General features: G+C 43.8%; 1 protein-coding gene across 1 annotated transcript; it reads left to right on the top strand.

The window, feature by feature from the left end:
• The first annotated feature begins 15,984 nt into the window (after positions 1–15,984).
• On the top strand, positions 15,985–22,648 carry LOC119327444. Its single transcript, XM_037600552.1, has 4 exons — positions 15,985–16,818; positions 18,103–18,247; positions 18,317–20,134; positions 21,700–22,648. The coding sequence occupies exons 1-4, from the start codon at positions 16,145–16,147 to the stop codon at positions 22,423–22,425; spliced, it is 3,363 nt and encodes a 1,120-aa protein (XP_037456449.1). The 5' UTR covers positions 15,985–16,144; the 3' UTR covers positions 22,426–22,648.
• The last annotated feature ends 749 nt before the right edge of the window (positions 22,649–23,397 follow it).

The raw sequence follows: 23,397 nt of genomic DNA, 5'->3' as shown, positions 1-23,397 counted from the left end.
ACCGTGTGCACATTGATCCAAATGATGCCCAACTACAGAGATCTCAAGCCAACGGAAGTCATTGGAAGAATTGTTGCTCATGAGATGTCACTCAAGGATAAGGAAGAGCTCCGCAACAAGTCAAGTGGTGCCTACAAAGCCTCATGTGATGCTCCCACATCATCAAATGAGAAGCAAACCTTCAATGAAGAATTGAGCCTAATGGTGAAGAACTTCAACAAGTTCTACAAGAGTAGAAGCAAGGAAAGAAGTTCCAAGTCAAGGTCCTACAATGACAAAAGATCTTCTAGTCGTGAGCATAACTGCTACAATTGTGGAAGACCCGGACACTATTCAAATGAGTGTACGGCTCCTTACAAAAGAAGAGAAGATTCTCCCAAAAGAAGAAGTTGGAGAGAAGAATCACTGCCAAGAGAGAGAAGGAGTAGAGATGATCGTTATGAACGAAGACCCTCTCGGAGAAGCAAGGATTCAGAGAGGAAGGACAAATCATCAAAGACCTACACAAAAAGAAGACATCAAGCTCATGTTGGTGAATGGGTATCCGGCTCCGACTCCGACAATCACTCAGAAAGAAGCTATCACTCCGACTCCGAATATACTCAAGATGAAGGTGTTGCTGATCTAGCACTTGTGTCAACCGACTCCTACGACATATTTGATTCACCAAATGAAGGAATTGGAAGATGCTTCATGGCTAAAGGTCCAAAGGTAACACTCCCCGAGTATGTTGATTTCAATAGTGATGAAGATGATTTGCTAGGAGATGATGATTTACTTGTTGACAACTCTAGTTATGAAAACTATGATGAACTTGCTATTAATCATAATAATCAAGATAAAACGAATGACGATGATAAGAAGAAGATTGAGCATCTAACTAAAGAACTAAACACTCTTAAGTTAGCTCATGAAACTACCTTGGAAGATCATCGAGAACTTTTAAAGACTCATGAGAAGCTACGCTTTGAAAAACTCAACCTTGAGCAAGAGCATGAGTTCTTAAAAGAAATCAATGATGATCTCGCAAGAAAAGTTCTTCTTACATTGCCAAGCGTTTACTCTTGTCTACTTACATGCCACAAGTTAAAATTAGCAACAAGAGTAAGAAAGATTCTTCTTCTAGTAGTAACAACAATCATGCTAAATCCAATATTGTTGCTTCTAGTAGTTCTCTTGATTCCACTAATGATTCTCTTAGCCAAGTTACACTTGAGCAAGAAAACAGCTTACTGAAGGGAATTATAGAGAAAGGTGTTTACAAGAGCCTTGCCAGGAGTAAGCAATTCGAGGAAATTGTACCCAAGCAAGGATGACACCGAAAGAATCAAGGTGTAGGTTTTGAATGAAAGTTCAATGCCAATGGAGTTAAGTGGGAAGAAGATCAATACCCCAAGACGAAGTTTGTTCCTCAACAAGATAAGTATGATCCTACTTCTTTCCAAGGAACACAAGCTCAAGATGATCTTCCACCACAAGCTAAAAGGCAAGGACATGCTTCAAGAGGAGATTGATGCATTTAAACAAGCACCTAAGGCCTTGGTCAAGTGAGTTCCCAAGACTACATCAAGTTCTACTTCATCAAGTATGACTACAACTCCAAGGATTCCCATCAAGATGGTGTGGATCCTGAAGAAGAAGAACTAGAGAGTTCTTGAGGGTGACTCCGCCAACATACTTCACTCATATCATTTTGGCAAGGACAAGTACAAACAACTTCCATATCTTGCACTAGTTCAAGGAGTCACAAACCCTCTTGTTGGTAAGACAAGGGACAAGGTAACCTAATGCTTTCATGGACATCGTCCTATGTGAACATCACTCTATGTCTATGGATATCCTTGTTTGTTCCTCGTGGGACTAACCCGTGTAGGTATTGAAAGTGCAACTCACTCCAAAGGATTGCTCCAAAAGATCTACATCAACATTAAGCATCTACATCTTCAACACCTACATGAATTCATCATCGACAAAACCCAAGGTTAGTTCATCCCTATTAGGGGGGATATCACATCTAGGGGGGGCTTTACTCCAATCAATTGAGCTAAAGCAACTCTAATGGTGTGAACGCAACAATGCTTTATGTAAAAGTGGCAACCCACTTGTGCTTAAACGATGAGTATGACCTATGATCAAATGTTCTCATTTGACTCCTAAGTTAATATACTCATATATAGATGACCTAGTCATCGCCAAATTGCTTGATAGATGCTAGAGTGATTGTGCATGCTTTGTCACATATTTCATTTGCCATTTTATTGTGTGAGCATGTTGGATGCATATTTTACTCATTCAAGGACATCCATTTGTTGCTTTGATTGTTTGGCTTTTTTCTCTTTTGCCAAATGGATGGACAAGGATGCCTAAGAACTCCCTCTAGCTATCTGTGTTTTCCTCGTCTCAAACTCTATTCATGCTACATCACAAAGTTTGATCAAGTCAGATTCGAACCACTCTGTGTGAGGAGCACTCGGAGTACCCGATTTGTCATAGACTTAAACTTCCAAAACCTCTTTGTGCATTTCGGTATGACCGAGTCATCCATTTCGGTCACACCGAGTTGCAGTATCCGCTTGTAGTTCTGCATCTCGGTGCCACCAAGTTGTTCCACTCGGTCACACCGGCAGGGTCAGGTTATATATACTGACGGGTCAAATTTTGGAAAAATTTCCGAAACCCTTCACCCGCGCGTAACCTGCTCTGCCTCTTCGGGTTTCCGGATCGTCCTATCGCCGCCAGTGACCTCCCGCCGCTGGTCTCCGCTGCCATCAACGGCAATCTACTCCGCCGTTGCTGCCGTAGCGAACACTCGCCGCTCTAGGGTAAGTGATTGACCCCTTGTGCTATCTTTTTCACTCTGATTCCTAGCACAAGGACACTGCCATGTTTCTTGCCACGATTGAGATTGATCCATCCAGCTAAAACTTCCTTAGGTCTAGATTGATTCAAAAATTTTAGGGTTAGCTCTCCGCAGAACTCATCTCGGACCAACCAAACTATAGAAATCGGTCTCACTGATTCGGCCTTGGCCATTGCACATGCGCTTTTTGGTCTGACCAAAACATGCAAATCGGTGTGACCAAGTTCAAAATTCTGTGAAACCTAGCAATCTCGGTGCCACCGAATGGTGACTCAGCCCTACCGAGTTCACTAGTTTAGGTTCCAAGTGTTGCTTCGGTATCACCGAGTTTCTCAATTCGGTAGCTCCGAGATCACTTCTGTAGAGAACTAAAACTAAGTTTTTTGACTCAATTATTTTGCAAAACCTCTGTACTTTGTGATGCTCATCTACTCTACCTCATCTACAACCTATTCGCAGGGTCTGCTGACAGTTTTCCTGCAAGATGTCTGATCAAAGTGACAGCCAGAACAAATCTGAAGAACAGGTTCAGATGAGTGAGGGCACTAGTCCCTCCAGCTCTTCTGATGATGGAAGCAGGAGCACTCCAAGCAACTTACCTAAGGCAGCAACCAGATCCAGGAAGAAGAAAACCTCAGAATCTGAGGATGAGGATTATGTGGCCATTGAGGATGAGGCGACTTCAAGGAAAAAAGTACTGAAAAAGGAGTATGGCACAATTGCTACAGTTAAGCCAGGGATGCATAAGAAGGCACCAGCAAAGAGAGTTCCTATGTCTAAGGCCAGAGCATCCACTGCTGAAACCTCCAAGCCAACTGAAGAGGCAGTTGAAGAAGGGAAGAAGAGGAAGGAAAGGGTCAAGAAGACCACTGCCAGAGTGCTTGGCAGATCATCCATGACGAGAGATGATGATGAAGAAGAAGATGATGTTGCACCAGCACCCAAAGCTCAGAAGCTTATGGGAGATGAAATCAGATCAGGGGCTGCTCCATCAAAGCCTAAGTCTGCTCCCAAAGCTCCAGCTCAGAAGTCTGCTCCAAAGAGAAGCACTAGAAACATTTCAGCTGCAGAAAAGAACAAGGCCCCAGTGCCTGAGACTGTTGATGAAGAAGATGATGAAGCCCAAGTGCTAAGGAAGCTCAAGCCCAAGATCCCTCACCACAATGATGCACATCCTGTTGCAGAAAGCATGAAAATCAGGAAGGATTCAGGACTGAGATTATGGAGACAGTCTGATCCATATGCTGTCAGGAGGAGAACTGTTGTGGATTACAGGTTTCACACTAAGGAATAGCAAGACTTCTATGAGACAATTATGCTTGACAAGAAGCCCATAGTGTGTGACATGTGATGGGTTGACTGGGAGTACATCAAGGAGAATGAAGATCACTATCCATGTGTATATGACAGCTTCAAAGCATGTGGAGTTGATACATTTGTTGCCCAGAAGCTCACCAAGTGGAATGATGAGCTGATCATGCAGTTTTACTCCACTGCCCACTTCTACCCAGATGGGAAGATCATTTGGATGTCTGAAGGTACAAGGTAGCAATCTACTATTGAAGAATGGGCTCAGTTGATAAATGCCCTAGAAGAAAGTGAGGATGACTTGTATGTTTATGCTGAAAAGAATAAAGACCATAACTTTATGGCCAACATGTACAAAGAGATCCCAGATGATGCATTGGATACTGATAAGTTTGGATCTGTCCACTTCTTGTTGTCTAGTATGCCTACCATCAACTGGATCCTAAGGCACACATTGCTACCCAAGTCAGGTGATCACAAGATGATCAGATGACGTGCTATAAATTTGCTCCATTTGTTTGATGTGCCTCAAAAGTTCAAAGTCATGAGTCTGATTGTGGAGACAGTCAAAAGGACAACAGCTAATCAGAACAGAAGTTGTGGGCATGCCCCACAAATTCAGGAGCTCATCAACTCCAAGATGGGCACAGGCAAATATCTATTGGATAAGGAGCACCTGCCCATCTACCCTGAATTTGAAGACAACACTGTTGTCATGAATGAAAATGAACCATCATCAGCTCAAGCACATGAGAAGAGAGAGAAGGCAAGGGCAGAGAAACCTACAAAGATGCCAACTGTTGAAGAGGCATCTCAAGTATTCTTGAAGACCAAGCAAGATTAGCTTGGATATTTGATCCAATCTACCTTGAGGATTAGAAGGGCTTGGCCACCCTGACTCAAAACCAAGAGAGCTTGGAGAGGATCGTTGAGCAGAAATTCTATGATCTTGACGTTAAAGTGACTGAGATTCAGATTGCAGTTGAGCAGCTTCAGGAGGAAGCAGAGGAGAGGGGAGGAAAAGCAACCACTGATGCTTTCAAGCGCGTGCCACGAGGTCCAAGGTCTGCTGCAGTGCCAGTCTCAGATACTAGAGCTTCAGTGTCAGCACCAGCAGTTACAGCTCCAGTGCCACCTCCAGCACCCACTCCATCAGCTCCAACTACTTCATCGGAAGCCTTCGTCCTTGGAGTTCTCTCTACACCACCTCCCGAAGAAGCCTGAGAGACGTATAGCACTATGCATTTTCAAACCTTTTGGTAACTTGTTGCCAAAGGGGGAGAAAAATGTATAGATCATAGGCTTCGAGAGAGAGTGTGTTGCTTTTTATCTCTCTTGCTATTTTGGTTGAACTACTTTATTGCATACTTGTGTGAGATACTTTATGTCCTTGTGAGATACTTGTTTGATCATGTGTTTGATCATATGCTACCCTTAATGCTTGTTGGATGATATTATCTCTTATATCCCTATATGATCATTCACTTGCTTGGTGATGAGTGCATGTTTTTAACTTCTATCATTTTGAGCACTCCACCAAGATGTATGTGACATGGAAGAGTAACCCATGATCCTAATCAATTGTGCATTTGCATTCAAAAGTAAATTTTAAATAATGCACAAATTTAGGGGGAGCTCTTGCTTATCACATACTTCTCAAAGCGAGGGTGTTTTTCAATCTTATTATCTTTTGTCGAAGCTTTGATCTATATGTTGTCATCAATTACCAAAAAGGGGGAGATTGAAAGTGCAACTATCCCTGGGTGGTTTTGGTAATTCCTAACAACATATAGCTCATTGAGCTAATGCTACTTCAAGATAAACATTTCAGGAAAGCTCAATGATTGGCATGGCATGGATGAGAAATGTGGACCCGTCAAAATGCTAAGGACAAACGATTGGCTCAAGCTCAAAGCTCAGGACTCTACATTTTTTTCATTTTAAGTGATCCAAGATCACATTGAGTCCATAGGAAAAGCCAATATTATCAAGAGGGGGTGAGGTGTTGCTTAATGAGTTTCTTGCTCAAAGTGCTTAGTGATATGCTCCAAAAACCCTCAACTACTTTCTCACATCCACATATGTCCCAAACCAAAAGTCAAACTCGGCCCCACCAAAACTGTCTATCCGGAGCCACCGAGTTCAGTTGACATAGCCACTACCAGAAACCCTAGTCTTTTCGGTTTTACCGATAGGGATCTCGGTCTCACCGAGATGGGATTGTAATCTCTCTGTTTCCCTTCGTAACGTTTCGATCAAACCGATATGAGCGATCGGTGCCACCGAGATTGCAATACAAACTCTCTGTTTCCCTTTCGTAACATTTCGGTACAACCAAGATGAGTGAATCGGTCCCACCGAGTTTGTGTGACCAACTCTCTGTTTGTCTATTACCAAAATCGGTCCCACCGAGTTTGTGTAATCGGTCTCGCCGAGATTACGTTATGCCCTAACCCTAACGAAATTGGTCTCACCGAGTTGACATGTCGGTCCCACCAAAAATCCTAACGGTCACATTATGAACTAAATTGGTCTGACCGAGTTTCACGATTCGTTCCCACCGAGTTTGGTAAATTGTGTGTAACGGTTAGATTTTGTGTGGAGGCTATATATACCCCTCCCCCCACTCTTCATTCGTGGAGAGAGCCATCAAAACATGCCTACACTTCCAACATACATTTTCTGAGAGAGAACCACCTACACTTGTGTTGAGGTCAAGATATTCCATTCCAACCACATAAATCTTGATCTCTAGCCTTCCCCAAGTTGCTTTCCACTCAAATCATCTTTCCACCAAATCCTATCCTATGAGAGAGAGTCGAGTGTTGGGGATACTACCATTTAAAGCACAAGATGAAGGAGTTCATCATCAACACACCATTTGTTACCTCTTGGAGAGTGGTGTCTCCTAGATTGGTTAGGTGTCACTTGGGAGCCTCTGTCAAGGTTGTGGAGTTGAACCAAGGAGTTTGTAAGGGCAAGGAGATCGCCTACTTCGTGAAGATCTACCCTGGTGAGGCAAGTCCTTCGTGGGCGACGACCATGGTGGGATAGACAAGGTTGCTTCTTTGTGGACCCTTCGTGGGCGGAGCCCTCCGTGGACTCGCGCAACCGTTACCCTTTGTGTGTTGTAGTCTCCATCAACATGGATGTACGATAGCACCACCTATTGGAACCACACCGAAAATCTCTGTGTCTACATTGTGTTTGCTCCCTCCAAACTCCTCCCTTTACCTTCATATGCAATTGTTTTACTTTCCGCTGCTATACTCTTAGAATTGCATGTGTAGGTTGATTGCTTGACCTATGCTAAGTTACTAAAATCTGCCAAGAATTAAAATTGGGAAAAGGCTAGATTTTTATTTGGTCAAGTAGTCTAATCACCCCCCCCCCCTCTAGACATACTTTCGATCCTACAATACTGCACACACAAACCATGGATTTATAATCATTGCTACTGTAAGACTTGATGAACATGGTAACTCCTATTTTGGCATTGACTTTTGGAAAGAAATTGCAAAGTTTTATATATTGAAAGCTGGCACTAAAATTGCACTGCACATAAAAGGGCCTAGTCATGAGATATATGCTAACTTCCCCGACAAAATCATCCGTCCATACATTGTTCGAAGTAAGTTTTCTTTTCAACTATCTGCATGTTGACTTACCCAGCAATGTTAAATGAATTGTGTAGTATTTAAGCAACCAATTGTTATTCCCTTTTCTTACTATATTCCTACCTAATAACTTCTAGTTACCAATACACTTTTCTATTGCCCTGTTTTAACTAAATATTCCATGTACTCCCATTTCTATCAGAAAGCGTCGCTGACAAGGAGACTCCGGAGGTCGAGAACCGGGTTGCCAACAAGCGGAGGCGGGGCGAGCTAGAACCACAAGCGACTCTAGGATGCCTAGACTTCATCAGCAGCCTCCCCGATGATATGTTGAGAGTCATCATCTCCCTCCTCCCAATCAAATATAGGGCGCATACAACCGTCCTTTCCCGGCGGTGGTGCCCCCTATGGAACTCCATCCCTCTCGACCTCATCGACACCCACGAGCTCTGCCATGGCTATCGCAAAAGCTTGGATGCGTTCTCCAAGATCCTTGGCAGTCACCTTGGCCCAACCAAAGGCCTTAGAATGGGCAAGTTCCGTTCCAACGGCAAGGACCGAGCCAAGCTTGACGACTGGTTTCGATCCCCCGCCCTAGATCAGCTTGAGGAACTCACTTTTGATGATGGGCATATGCGGTCGCTCCAACGTCTGCACTCTGCCTCGCGCCCACGCGGCGCGTCGGAAGTTCAAGAACTACCATTTCCCTCCCCACTTAATGTCGCACCCGCTCTTATTCTACCACGACTGAAGCACCTTGAGCTCGTCGTCGTCTGCCTCTCAAACGGTGACATGGAGCGCTTGCTCCATGGCTGTACTGTACTCGAGTACCTCCGTCTTCAGGCGATCAATGGGTTGAGTACCTTCCACATCACCTCCATGACTCTCCGGACTATTTATGTGTGTTGCTGGTGCGGCAGGAAGACATCACAAGATGTGTACCACGGTATGGTCATTGAGGACACACCTGCACTTGGGAGATTACTTGTAGTTGATCAAGAAGGTCCAACAAGAATCAATGTCATTTCTGCGCTGAAATTGACAGTGGTGGGCTACTCATCTCACAGATACTCCAAACTTGTTATTGGATACACACCTGTTCAGGTACAACAGCCACCTTCTACCTCTCCTTCACAAATTAACATTATTTCTAATTTTGAAGATGTTTGTTCGTCTGTCATTCAAAAAATGATTCCGACAAGCTTGACCCCGAAACTGCGCACAGTGAAGGTCTTGGCACTAGAATCTATCGGCCCCAACCTGGAGCAAGCTGTCAGATTCCTGAGATGCTTTCCGTGCTTGGAGAAGCTATATATCGAGGTGATGTTCCTTTCCTGTTAAATGTTAACCATAAGGGAGTTCAAGTTTTCGTAGGGAACTTCTCATCCACTCCAACCTCTTGTGAAGAAGGCTAGATTTTTCTAGAATGTAATCAAATGCCCATGTTAATCATGTCAGATCGAAGATGGCATGTTAGTGCATTTTACAAATCCTGCAAACCAAATAGGCCTATAGTAATGTTCAAAACTGCATGTAGGCACTAACAACTTTTCTTGTTTTGCAGATAAGATTAGGCCTAGTGGTGGATAATGTGATACAATATAACAATCACGTCGAATGTCTAGATCTGCATCTCTCATAAATTACTTTGAACTCCTACCGAGGGACCTTACCGGAGATTATATTCGCCAGGTTCTTTGTTCTTAGAGCAAGGGTGCTGAAGGAAATGAGGTTTGCCCTACATATATTTCGCAAAAATGATTGGTTTGTTGATCAGCACCGGCGCCTGCGGCAGAATGGAGTAGGCTCCAAAAATGCTGAATTTCATTTTGGAACTTCAGATGACAGAGTAATAGGAAGTTATCGTGTCAACCCCATACATGACTTCTCAGTGGCTAACCCCTTTGCAAAAATTGTGAGGTTCCAAAACCAGACTTAGAAGTGGTGATATTAGTTTGAACCTCTCTGATATCCATGTTCAGCGGATCAGCGTGAGCGTTGCAGCTGATGAGCTGAATTTCATTTCTAATATCAGTTTCAACCTTGTAATCTTTGAATTTGAGCCATATAACTCTGGAATTTGAACTTTGTAGCATTTCGAGCTTTTGTGGCACAATCGTTGAAATGGCATCGTATGAGACTTGTATATTGCTAACACTATTTTGACCTTAATATGCAATGGTCTTAGATTGTATTAACCATTCTCTAATTAGTTTACCTTGTCGATCTCACAGCGCACGATCTGTATAGCTAACTCGACTGTGATCTTCAACATTATTGCACACAGTTGGTTTCTTCCACCGTGTGCACTGTAGAGCGCAGAATTACTTATTGCACTCAAGTGTCCATCATCACCCTTCTGTGCAACTTTGACCTCATCACCCATGGGTAAACTTATGATCGAAGTCATTCCACACACTTCGTTTTTACAAAGCTTTTTGCCAATAAACGCCCATGATTTGTCCCTCTTCTAGCCGACGCGTGGATAAACAAGCCGGGCGGGAAGCTTGTGCGGTAAACAATGCGATAGCATGGGAACAGGCTCACCGATGATTCATTTGGCGCCTCTTCGAGCCCACACGTGCGGGGCAGTGTTATCAAGCTTGCACTGGAATCCTATGCCCTGAACGGCGTGACAAGACATGACGATTACAGGCCGGCCGGCCCCATTTATTACAGTGGCCATTTAACCCTTGTGTCTCTTCAACCTTTCGATCGCGCCCCACCATTGCAAGAAGCACACCCACCACGAGAAATTCTTAGAGGGTATCCTGCACGGCTCCAATGGCGCTCCGAGCAGTTGCCGATGACGAGCAGTAGTTCATCATGCATGCCATGGTGGACACCCACAGAAGGTTCATGGACCTCTCGGTGGTGTACACCAATGACCCGGTCTGGGTGGAGCACTCCATCCACATCATGGAGTTGTTGCTTGCCGCGGAGAAGTACAAGGTGGTCGGTTCGACCTCGAGTACACCCGCGCTCGTGCCGGGTCTCGTCCCAAGGTCGCCGTCGCCCAGATGTGTGTGTGTGCCACCACGTACTCATCTACCACTACTGCCTGGCCACAAGGCCTTGCAAGCGTTTCTCCAGGTTTGTCAACAGCCCCCACTACATGTTCGCTACGGTGGACATCACCAACGATGTAAAGGTGCTCGAGAATTCGGGCATCGCCTGCCAGAATCTTGTCGACATCCAGGGCCAATACAAGATATGGGGCAGCAAGGAGCATGAGAAGGACTCACTGGTTCACCTTGCCGAGGCCATCATCGACCCCTACTACAGAGACATGAAGGATTCGTGCAACAAGGACAAGCGTGCCCGACACTCAGCCTGGATGGAGAAACTCGACAAAGCTCACGTCGTGTACGCGGCCAAGGAGGCGTACATGAGCTATGACATGTACAGGCGGATCATTGACATGAGGAAGTGCCTCCTTCCCCAAAACGGCCAGGGATCTAGCCGGAAGAAGAGCAATGGCAAGCGTCGTCGCAACAATAAGTAGATGATTGGATCCTCGTTTCTCCTACTTTAGTATGCATGTAATTGCTTGCTTTGGTGTGTGGAAATGTTTTGTGTGTAGTCACTTGTGTAATTGTATGCTTAATTTGGTTATGCAATGCTGTCTTTTTTAAGTATATATGTTGATGCTCTATAGACAGAGCATAGATGTTGTGCGGACAAAGAAAATCACATCGCACACGGACTAAACAATGTAACCCGTCAGTGATGTTTTCATCAATCACTCACAATTTTATACCAGCAATCGTTTGCTCACAACACACACGACTTGTTAGCAGTAATCGTCTATGTTGTTATCAATCTTCACACACGTTTCCAATTACACACCTGTTTGCCTCGTATCACACACATCTTGTTCATTTGAATCATTTCTGCTCTCATGTCTCAATGCAAACAGTTCATCCGAGTGAACCGCATGCCATATATCGCACACACCTTTGATCTGGCTGACCGTTTATTTTGTGTTGCCTAATCACAAACAGTTCATCCGAGTGAACCATATGTTGTACATCGCACACACCTTCATCTGACTGCCCGTTTCTTTTGTTCCTCCTCATCGCAAACAGTTAATTGAGCCGAACTGTATGCCCTGCATCACACACGCAACGAAAATCTGAACCGTGTTTGATGCATCCTCCATCGTAAACATTTTGCACCTTTTTGACGGTTTTTACACCACCGTTTGCGATTATGGCATCACACACAGTTTCGTCAAAGGGTCTCTGATCATAGTGTCGCGTTAGCAGCATCCTGCAGTAGTGCCGGTTGAAGACTCGTCATCAGAGTGGATGTCCGTCTCTCCTTTGGATACAGATCCTTCCTCGAGATCCGCCCCGTGGATGAAACCAACAAAAGCGTGCTTCACGACGGCTTGAACCTTGGCGGGTCGTGCACACGGAGCCGTCTCAATGATGTCGGTGCGGGTGTCTGGCTCAGGGCCCGATTCGCCGATCTTGCCGATGAAGACGTGGATTCCGCCAAAGGGGAACCGATACCCGTACTCAATTGAGCCGGCCTCGGGGCCCCAACCAGCGTCGTCGATGTAGAGCTTGCCGCGACGACTCTTGGTCATCCGGCCCATAGTGTATCCCTTGATCGCTGCGAAGTTACCCTTCAAGAAATCAAAACCACCGTGCGCCAGCCCCACTGTGGGCGCCAACTGACGTGGACTTAACACGGCAAATGCCCTAGCAAAATGGCTTAGGTGTGGAGCCATCGCAACTAGGTTAGCTTAAAGGGGTTAATCGGGACAAAGGACATAGAGAGTTTATACTGGTTCGGCCCCTCGCAATGGGGTAAAGGCTTACTCCAGTTTGGGGTTGTATTGCTTGGGGTTCGATTACCAGGGAGCGGATATGCTTGACCTAGTTCTCGACTTGTTGTTTTCTTGAGTTAACCCGCCGCTGGGTCACCCCTTTATATACTTAGTTTGATGCCCCACGGCTTACAGAGTCCCGGTCGGCTCATACACAACATGTATGGCTCGGTGACTAACTAAGCTTGCCTTACAATACAAGTTACACATATGGCGGTTCATCCTCTTGGGACTCAAGTCGCCTCTGGGTCTTGGGCTATCAATAGGCTTGCTTCACGACCCGCCATCTTTATCTTTAAGTCGCCAGTGGTATGACCCGACCCCTCCTGGGCGGGTCATACCAGTAGTCATATCCCTAACACAACTTTCATTTGAAATATCAAAGATAGTAATGAGAGGATTTGGCGTCATAACACTCATGTTTTGGCCGAGAATAAATGTAAAAAAACAAGAGTGGGTTGAGTTCTTGCCCTCCTTTGCTAAGCTTCCGTCTTCTTGTCTCATGTATCATGACGTCATGTGATCCATCATTTTGTATGGAATAATAGTCTCTACTACTAAATGATATAATTATGGGCTTTCTTATTCTTAATCAGGAACTTTGTCCCCTAACATATCCCTTACTATTCTGGTAGGTCTTTGGTGGGCATACTAAAAGTTGTAAGCTCTCTTGGTCAAACAAGTGGAATGAAATACATGTTTTTTTCACACAACTCATAGCACCTCTCAGGCCCCTCCCCCATTTCACTTTGGAAATCTTCTGTCTGCAAGGGCTCAGTTGCAAGTTATTTTTGGCACCTCCTTCAAGGAAAAGTTAACACCCGAAATCCCCTCCATTGTAAAAATATATTTCTCCTAGATTTCATCTGTGCCTTATGTCATGCTCACGTTGAGGAATATAATTGTTCCTTTTGTGGAACTTTTATTTCCTTGAAATGTTGAGACATCCTCTAGCCTTCGTGGAGAAGAGGCATCGAATTATGGGAGATATTGTTAAAAATAGATAAATAAACTATTTCCCATGGAAATTGCTATTCCGGCGAGGTGCATTTTGAAAACTAGATGATACCCCGCGCGTTGCTGTGGGGTTTTGTAGTAGCAATATGCATCACCAATGTTTATGTATTGAGTAATAGTAGTTAAAATCAAAATGTGATAGTTCCCCAATAAAAAGGTGAATATTGTAACTACATAAAGTTTATTATGTTTGCATGAATAACTCAGTGTTCAACTGTAAAAATAATAACTCGTGAGAGAACTATGCAGTGTGCTTGTGGTTTGTGCCCTCTTCTGTAAAATGTGTGGAGATCCGTCATTCCATTTCTAATGCAATCATCTGTTACAGCCGGGTAAGCATATGCTTTGGGTTGTTTCATAGTATTCTCAATTTCACCAGTGAACAACCTTTAGTAGTGGTGTAGAGGTATCACGTGCCTATTACTTTATTGTGAATGTTGTATTCATCCCCTCTATACCAACCATTAGTATTCAACTGCAGAAACTTACTTGGAGGGCAAAGAGTGTACATGATGTGAGAATGACTACTTGCAGTTATTATGTCAAGCATATTTGAAATCTGAAATGTAGCAAGTAGCAATAGCTAACTCAAGAAAATATTATAGGGAAAGAAGCCTATAGGGGAGTAAAATTCGTGCGATCAGGAATTAGTATTAGAGACTGGAGATGTTTCTTCAGTACAGTACTTAATATGCACTCAAGCAGGTTTGAATAAATGACATTCGGATAAATTTTTGTACAACAGAATCACAATTCAGTTGCTAAATTATATAAACACAAAGCATGGAGGTCGGCAGAACTCAGTGTTGTTGATTGTAGGCCCTGCCTTGTTTGCAAGATTAATTACGTGGGATGCATACATATGGAATAATAAATGGAGTAAAGAAAACTCACATGTAGAGAAAAGGCACCTGCCCTGCACACAGATTGACGCCAGAGATTTCAAGCAAGGCCAGTGCATAGTGTGCATGCTTACATCAATTGTGATTCAGTAAAGGCAGTGTGGGTGCTTGAGAGGTGAGCCCGTATCTTCATACACAACAGCAACAACCATTGAGGGTTGGGACATACTACATCAACACCAATTGAGCAAAAATGAACACCATCTTCTGCACCTCCATCTACATTAGATAGAATGTGGAACTGCAAGTTTGCAGATTAAAAATTAAGTCAGTAGTTACCACCACATCGTTCCTTCCCGACCGTCCCGATCGAAAAGGGAGCCAACTCAGTAATCCTGGTGGAACCAACCTCCCCAGTGGCGCTGGAGCTAATTTGTTGGAATGAAAACAATATTTAGGGGAGGACGAAAGGCAAATCAGCACCGTGTCCGAGCCGCCGTAGGCAAGAGGACCAACAGCCATAGCCGGAGGAGCCCACAACAACGGGACCGCTGCTTGAGATAATCCCGGAGAGCCGCCGGAGGGGAGGGAGATCGGTGGTCATGCCGAAGCCCGAGTGCCATCGAAGGTGAGGGGGACCGACGGTCGTGCAGGAACTTGAGAGTAGTGGGAAGCAGGGCGGACCGACGTTCGTGCTGGAGGCAAAGAGTCATCGGATCCGAGCGTACAGGCAGACACCCAAAGCGGGGATCGCCTCCCAGCCGCCACACCCTTCACGCAAGGGATTGGTTTTTTTCTCTCTCGATGGAGAGAGGGATCGATGGGTTGATACTCGAGGAGTCGAGAGGAAACAACACACTCGTGTTATATGGACACAAAGCAGAGGGCCCAGGTGAGAGACGAAAGGCCTACTATGGCATAATGGATGAAAGAAGATGGACATGCCCTCATTTTGTCTTCCAGGTACATTACGTGCAATGCAGCGTGGTAGAAATTATTATAAGAAGATTATATAAAGAAAAAAAAGTGACTTCATATGTGGGGCCTACTTGATGATGTGGATAGGCTGCATGTCAAGAGAAATAAAATAGTGGGGATGAATTATTTAGGTATTATAGATATGGAAGAGTGAAATCTTTGATAATGTACTTCCGAACTTAGATTGATGGAGAACTCAGATTGTTGACATTTTCATGTAGAACTGAATACATGAGAGTTAAAAGTAAATTCCCCTCCTTCCCCAACACATAACATTATTCCATGCGACCTGAAGAGTACCTTGATCATCAAAGTTACATAATATTCAATGTTTATTTTTTACCATATATTTCCGCAGCAACGCGTGGGGAATTGTCTAGTTGTGAATAGATCCAAGAGTCAAAACCACCGTTTTCAAAAAAAAAAAATGTGGGCCCGGTTATGAAGCCCACAGCCCCGTCGCCAGGAGGCCCCCTTTCCATGGGAGTGTTTTTATTTAGGAGATTTGGTGGAGGGGAGCTGGGAGTTGACGGCCGGGGAGAGTTGCCGAAGAAGCCCTCAACTGCCTAATCCCCCGCCCGTCTCCTCGAAGAACGGCACGCTCGGATCAGGGCACCTCCGCCGCCCCGGCAGCCTGCCGCGTCCTCCCGCCCGAGCGCGCCGCCGCCGTGTCGCGACGGTGCTAATGGCTTCAGAGGTTCTCCCCGTGGTGGACCTCCGCGTGCTCGCGCAGTCTGACCTGGACGCCCTCGCCGCCGCGTCCCTCCACGCAGTCGCTCCGCGGAGCTGCCCCGACGCCGACCCGCTCCCGCCTCTCAAGATCGACCGTGCTGTGTTTAACGAGAGCGCGGGGTCCCGTAAGCAGACTTTCTCCCGACTCCGCTTCGCGGCAGCCGCCTCCTCCTCCCTCCCCACCTCCCCTTCCTCCATCACGCCGTCAGCAGGCAACAACCCCGAGAACCACCTCGTCGCCTACCATCTCCGCCGTCTCTTCGCCCGTGAAAACCCCTCCTGCCCGCCCTCGACCCCGCCTCCACCCGAAACCCTAGCCCTATCGTCTCCCGACCCCGACCGGGAGACTACAAACTCCAAGGGGGTTTCCGTTGATCTTGTGAGGCTCGCTGGGCTCGTCGACCCATACGGCGTAGAGTTACGGAGGCAAACAGCCGGGCTTATGTCGGAGGCGGAGCTAATGGACTTCATCAATTGCCTCGAAGGACAGTGGGTGAGTCAGAGGCGGCGGAGGAAGTTTGTGGACGCAGCCTTCTTTGGGGATCACCTCCCTACCGGGTGGAAGCTGCAGCTCGGGCTCAAGCGGAAGGGGCGCCATGCCTGGGTGCATTGCATCCGTTACGTGAGGTTTGCTGCTTTGCCTTGTCAAATTTCCTATAAATGATGCTAACTCTGTAGTGGTGGCATCGACAGAGGGAATGCAATCATAACTTATATTGTGTAACAATCTGGATTATTCCTGCAGTGTATATATGATAGCATAGATGTACGATGGTTTGGGTTTGTGTGTACATTTTAGGAATGGGTTTTAAATGCTAATACTTAATGTTGTTCACAAGCACCTAGCAAATAAATGGTCCCAAAGGAACACACTGAGATTCTAGTTAAATCATAATCCTCAGTTTTCTTGTTTGCAGAAAACACTGGTGATTTGTCATGGTTTATGAGCATTGAGCAGCATTCACTGATGTTGTTTCAGCTTTCAAAATACAATCACTAACAGTTTAAGCCTATTAAATATGTTCTTTTGATTTGCACACTTCTTTGATATATCCTTCACCCTTCGATGCATGCATAGTAGCATACTATGCACGTTGCAGCGGTACCATCTGACTAGTTTGTGTTGATGCTTGTTATGGCAGTAATTTATCACTATATTCTTAGGTAAAGCATAAAGGGGTAATATTCTTTCACATAGTTCTATATATGGTGTTATAAGGGCTTTAACACACAGTTCTATATATGGTACCCCCTCTGTTCCAAAATGTAAGATGTCCATGCATTCCGAGATTTAAATCTGACCAGCAATTGACAAACACAATGCGAATTATGTGACAAAAAGTGATATCATTGGTAAATGCTTTTGAATAAGAATCCATTGACATGATTTTTGTGTCATATTGACATAGCCCTCATTTTATTGGTGCCTTACATTTTGCAACAGAGAGACTACCTTCTATTTGTTATGCTTCTGGTTGAAGTAGCACCGGAAACTTGAGCATTCCAATCAGTTAAATATTACCAAGATACTGTGCCATATGTATTCGGATATATACTACCATTCTTTATTCTTAATGATGGTTTTGCTTTATACTATGAAAATTATTCCTCATCATTAAGTTGTTTAATTCTGGAAATTGTCAAGAATTACTTTTCTGTTTAAGGCTATTTGTCCTTTTGTTGGTAGGAATCAATGTCCAATAGCTGCGCTGCTGGCTCTCACATTTTTGATATTTGTTGCCTGGAAGTCTAGTTGAGATAAGAGAATTTCAGCAATATGCTTTGCTTTATCTACCATGCATTGTTAATGCTTTTGCCATTACCGCCTGACCAGGACAATTTTGCTTTCCATGTATTCTTTCTTGTATATTATTATCCAGTGTAGCTAAGCCTACAAATCATACTTTCCAGCCCAAGGGGACATCAGTTTCGTACTTGTAAAGAAGTTTCTGTGTATCTTATGTCACTTCTTGGGTATCCGGCGGCCGTAACAGTTCCTATTCAGTATAACAGCACCAGACAACATGCCTTGAGTGATGACGATGGTGAAGATGATGTAAGTTTATAGTGTATGCCATTTTATTTTGTACCTGAATTTTCCTTGTTTAATTTATGTGTTTCACAGGCTGTAGGGTTTCAACATCAAATTGGTTCAAGTGTGGATAACCTAAATGTATTGCCAGTTACTTCTGTCACCTTTTCCAGCCGTTCCTGCAATTCAAAGGATACGGTAGAAGGAAATACAAATCCAGCAAATACTTATAAGTGCCAGAATTGCAATTTAACTTTGCACAATCAAAGTGCCTATGTGCAGCACCAGCTGTTATTTCATGAAAAGAAAGCTAAGAGGCGCAGAAAGAGTAGCAAATTTGGTGAACCAAAAGTTGGTAAAGATGGGAAATTTGAATGCCCTGTATGTCACAAGACCTTTCAGGAGCAATCACGGTACTTTGGCCATGTTGGAGCCCATGCAAGGCATGAGGGGCTTACTCCTGAAGCTTTCTTTGATAAGATCTCATCAGGACAGGCAGTTAACAACTTCTTGGAAGAGTTACAATTTACCCCTCAGGAGCTTACTGAACCAACTGAACAAAAGGGCAAGACTGCAGGCGAAGCATGTTCTCAGCATCAGAGTTATTCAAAAGGACAAGGGGGTGATAACTCAAAAGTTATAGATCTTTTTAACACAAATTGTTCCGGTAGTTTCAATAGGCGTAGTGAAGCTTGGTGTAGACAGGTAGAGGTTCCTCCTGTTACAGATGCTCAAAGTGCATGCAGATACAGAAATGATATGATGGATTATGCCAATGTAACTGTTCCAAAACCAAAAGTAGCTCCTGAATCCAATGATGAACCAAATGGCAGGCTTAACGGCTTTGCTGAAGTTGATGATTTTAGTGATCACACGGGAAGTGGCCATGACTTCAGACCTTCTAGCTTCTCAAGTGCTAAACATTACGAGGACCAGATTGTTGATCGTGGCTTTCCTGTTTCAAAGCGTGGCGAGGTCAATAATACTGTGAAAGCAAGAGACGTCAACCTTAATTCATGCCTGGACACAATATCTTTCCCGATTGCTAGTGCAAACAATCAAACTTCTACTGCTGTTAATGAGGCTAATCAATCATCCATTGCTGGAAAATGCTTCATTGGCAGTTTTAATAATAATGGTGGTGCATCTACTACATCATCCTGTTCTGGCTCAAATAATAAAGTATCTGGTTCCCTTGGTGGATCTAACGGATCCTCTAATGCTGCCAGATGCATCGGTGGTAGTTATGGTAATGATGCTGCAGCTAACATTTTTGGCAACAAGAACAATACCATGGTGTACCAGTCTAGTTTGAACACATGCCCCATCTCTCATGTTGCAACTAATGTGGATTCTTCTGTTTCCCGTTCAACACATGCAAAGAACAGTGACAAAGAGCGTGCATACAATACCAAGGAACAAATGAATACCACACAGAACAGAGCAAGTAATGAAGCTGTTGAAGGCTATAATAATGATGTGTATACTGGTAGTATCACTGAAAGGAGTCTTGCCCAGTGTAGTAATAACTTGAGTCACCCAAAACCCAACATTCTGAGCCGCTGTGCACTACCGGACTCAAGCACTTTGACAGCCAGTAACTTAACCAAGGGAATTGATGTCAACTGCATGAATGGTTCTTTTGTTTATAGAAATGATGCCAACGTGGAGGGTCCTTCTGTAAATAGGCCCATGAATAATAATGATTCAATGGGTTCTGTGCATGCCGTGTTGGGAAAGCCAAGTAACGATATGCAGAATCATTACAGTGGTAGTGCTCCTAATTACACCCCGCTTGCTGCAGCAGCTAATATCAACGATCTAATACCTATGCAGAGCAATTTTGATGGCATGTCCACTTTGGTTCATTCTGCTGGTGATGTTCCAAGGAGCAGCACAACCCAGGATCAGGTAAAATTGACATGATTTTGCAGGCTTTCATAACTCTTGCACGATCTAGAAGTGGTTTGATTTTTTTTGGTGAGCATTAATCATAAAATAATGAATCTATATTGATTTGATCGCTACTTAAATGAGTTGCTTTGTTCCCTTCCATTGAAAACAAGAGAAGCAATATAATTATACTAGGCAAAGCAAATGAATTTGAAGTTGGCTTATTTCTCTCCTGGTATGAGTTCGGTTTTGCATGGTTGAGTGAGGATTTTTTTTTTTGCTTAACCTTTCAGCACAACCCTGGATTAGGTAAAATTTACATGATTTTGCAGGCTTTCATAACTCAACCAAATGTAAGGTCTGATTAGGTCCATCTCGACAAATTAGATAAGATATGCACACCAGATTTATATTACGGGATTAAACCTAGCTGAGCTTGTTTTGAGCTTGGCATTAATTAAAGGGTCCTCCCTCTGTCCTATATTAGTTGTCGCTCAAACAGATGTATCTAGCACTGAAATATGTCTAGATACATCCATTTCAGTGACAACTAATATGGGATGGAGGGAGTATTCAATATTGATCCATGAGAATGGTTAGATTATTAAGTACTGTGCTAAAGGAATCAAATCCACAACTTTTACAAGTTTATGTAGGGTGTAAAACTACACCGGCCAATTCAAATGTCTATAAAATTTTACTTTTGGGAATGGGGAATTTCGTGAAGCAATTGCTGTTCTATGCAGAATCATAAATACCACTATTTTTTCATGCTGGTAATACATTAATAAACAATGCCTCTTTGATATTCTAACTTGATTTTTAATATTAACAAATATTAATTGGTGATATGTCATACGGCATGTAGTTGAATCAGGAAACACTCTTTGCATTTTTTAGTTATTATTATTGTTTATACAACGCCTTTCTAATACAAATAAAACGTAAATAAACTAATACTCGAGCACAAGTGTATGATTCAAAGTGTTTGACGGTTTGATTATTAAATACGAAATGAGCACTCATGAAATTCTTATTATAACATAGAGTACAGTATGCATGTGTCCTAACTCATTCAATATTTTATCGAGATTTAAGAAAGTATATAATCCCTCCGTCCTAGAATAAGTGTCGCTGATTTAGTACAACTATGTACTAAATCAACGACACTTGCTTTAGGATGGAGGGAGTACTACATACATATCACTCCATATTGGTTTTTTGGCGGGGCAAACAAAAAGCCCATGCATGTTTTTATAGTTCTATTTTTGCTGTTTCTTTTTGTTCTCGTTCTCACAACTATTGCTTTAGGATGGAGGGAGTACTACATACATATCACTCCATATTGGTTTTTTGGCGGGGCAAACAAAAAGCCCATGCATGTTTTTATAGTTCTATTTTTGCTGTTTCTTTTTGTTCTCGTTCTCACAACTATTGCTTAATATGAAAATGCCTTTTGGTTATCTCGGTTGCCTTGTTTCCGTGTTATCAAATTTTGTTGTGCTGGACTTTGTTGGGGAAATGATCTTTCATGCTGAATACCCATGTGATAATTGATTTTTTTTTTGTAATAATGAAAACAGTGTGCGTTGCAACTTGGATTTGGTGGCCAGAAGCAGCACGTATTTCCTGGTTATGGATGGGCTGCATTTGGATCCCCTCAGCTTGTGGGCTTGGCCAGAAATAATAATTTACCCACTAGATCCTCACAGTTTGGGAGCATGGTCAGACCTAATTCTTCTCCTTCTGGATCCTCTCAGTTAGGGAGTGTGGCAAGTTCTGATTATCTGCAAACTGGATCATCTCAGTTTGGGCGCATGGCTGGACCTTCTATACCTGCTGCCGAATCCTCTCAGTTTAGGCACATGGACGGACCTAATTCTAAACATTCTGCTGAATCCTCTCAGTATTGGCACATGGCTGGAACCAATTCTAGACCTCCTGCTGGATCCTCTCAGTTTGGGAGCGTGGTCAGACCTAATCCTGTACCTTCCACTGAACCCTCTCAGTTTGGGAGCTTGGCCAGGCAGAATTCTGGGAGGACATCCGAGCCAACTTTAGTGTTGGGGAATGTACCACAGACGGGAAGTGGCCCTCCGGCCCAGTCAGGATGGGATCTCAAGGTACCAAGGATGGTTAGTGGAGGGAGCATGCTCGCAGCAGTATGTACATGGTGCAACAGCCAGTTCCACCATTTTGGCCCCGTCGATGGACAGCAGGTTGGTAATTACGGCCTCATCTGCCCATCATGCAAGGGTAAGGTGTCTGGTCAACGTAATATGCCCAACAATGGCTTGTGGCAACCCTGAGGTCATCTGAATAGCGTTGGAGATGTTTTTTTTTTTCCGCTGTATCTGTTAAGGTTGAAAATTACCTGCACCGATCAGTTTGCAGAGTTGAGCGGGCTATCTAGGAATGATGTTTGTATTTGATGTGCTCCATCTTCTCTTAGGAAGTTTATCGATTTCATGACACGAGTGTAGGCGTATTTCGTTAGAACTGAAATAATAGTTTTAGATTTTATTTATTACATTTACCTGGGTATATCTTTTGCAGGAGATCCTAATTATGTTGCTCAGATAAGATAGTACATCCTCTGCTCAGATAAGATAGTACATCCGCAGACCCCCTTTTGTGCACGAGTGTAGGCGTTTTCCTAAATGTAAGACGTTTTGGCAGTTCAATTTAAACTGGCAAAATGTCTTATGTATTTAAAAACAGAGGTAGTAGTATATTCTGGCAGTGATGAAAACTCTTCCATTGCTGTAACAGGCTTCAAGCATCTTATTTCAGGAAATCACAGGTAGAGGTTTGATGTTCAGAAGATTCTGGTTTACTAAGTTGCGAGGCATAAATCCTATACTACAGGGTTATGCTAGTTTGCTTTTGCCTGTGAACTTAAGCTGCGATAAGTGTGACATTTGTTCAATAACGACCACGGCGGTGACACGTGCTGTTGGAGTTGTATGGGCTTATATGTCGGTTATTAATCGGGAATCTTATAGAGCTGACGTCCCCTGAAGGCTTCGTTGGGTTGCAAAAGATTTAATCCTCTAGTGGATTTGTTCCACCTAGGGATTGGGTGACCCCCACCCTGTCACCCAAACCCTGCCGTGATTAATCCATAGAATTTCCTCTCAACCCTTTCCTTCATTGCTGTTCCGTTAATCCCCTCAATCACCAGCGGAAAAGGTGAATCAAAAGGGGAGAAGATCCTGCCGGCGTGAAACCTTGGGGAGGGACACCGAAGTAGCCGCCGAGCTCGCGCTAGGAGATCTACT

The sequence above is a fragment of the Triticum dicoccoides genome, chromosome 7A (genome assembly GCF_002162155.2).
Source record: "Triticum dicoccoides isolate Atlit2015 ecotype Zavitan chromosome 7A, WEW_v2.0, whole genome shotgun sequence".
Classification (NCBI taxonomy): Eukaryota; Viridiplantae; Streptophyta; class Magnoliopsida; order Poales; family Poaceae; genus Triticum; species Triticum dicoccoides.
This window is presented reverse-complemented; position numbering and strand designations above follow the sequence as displayed.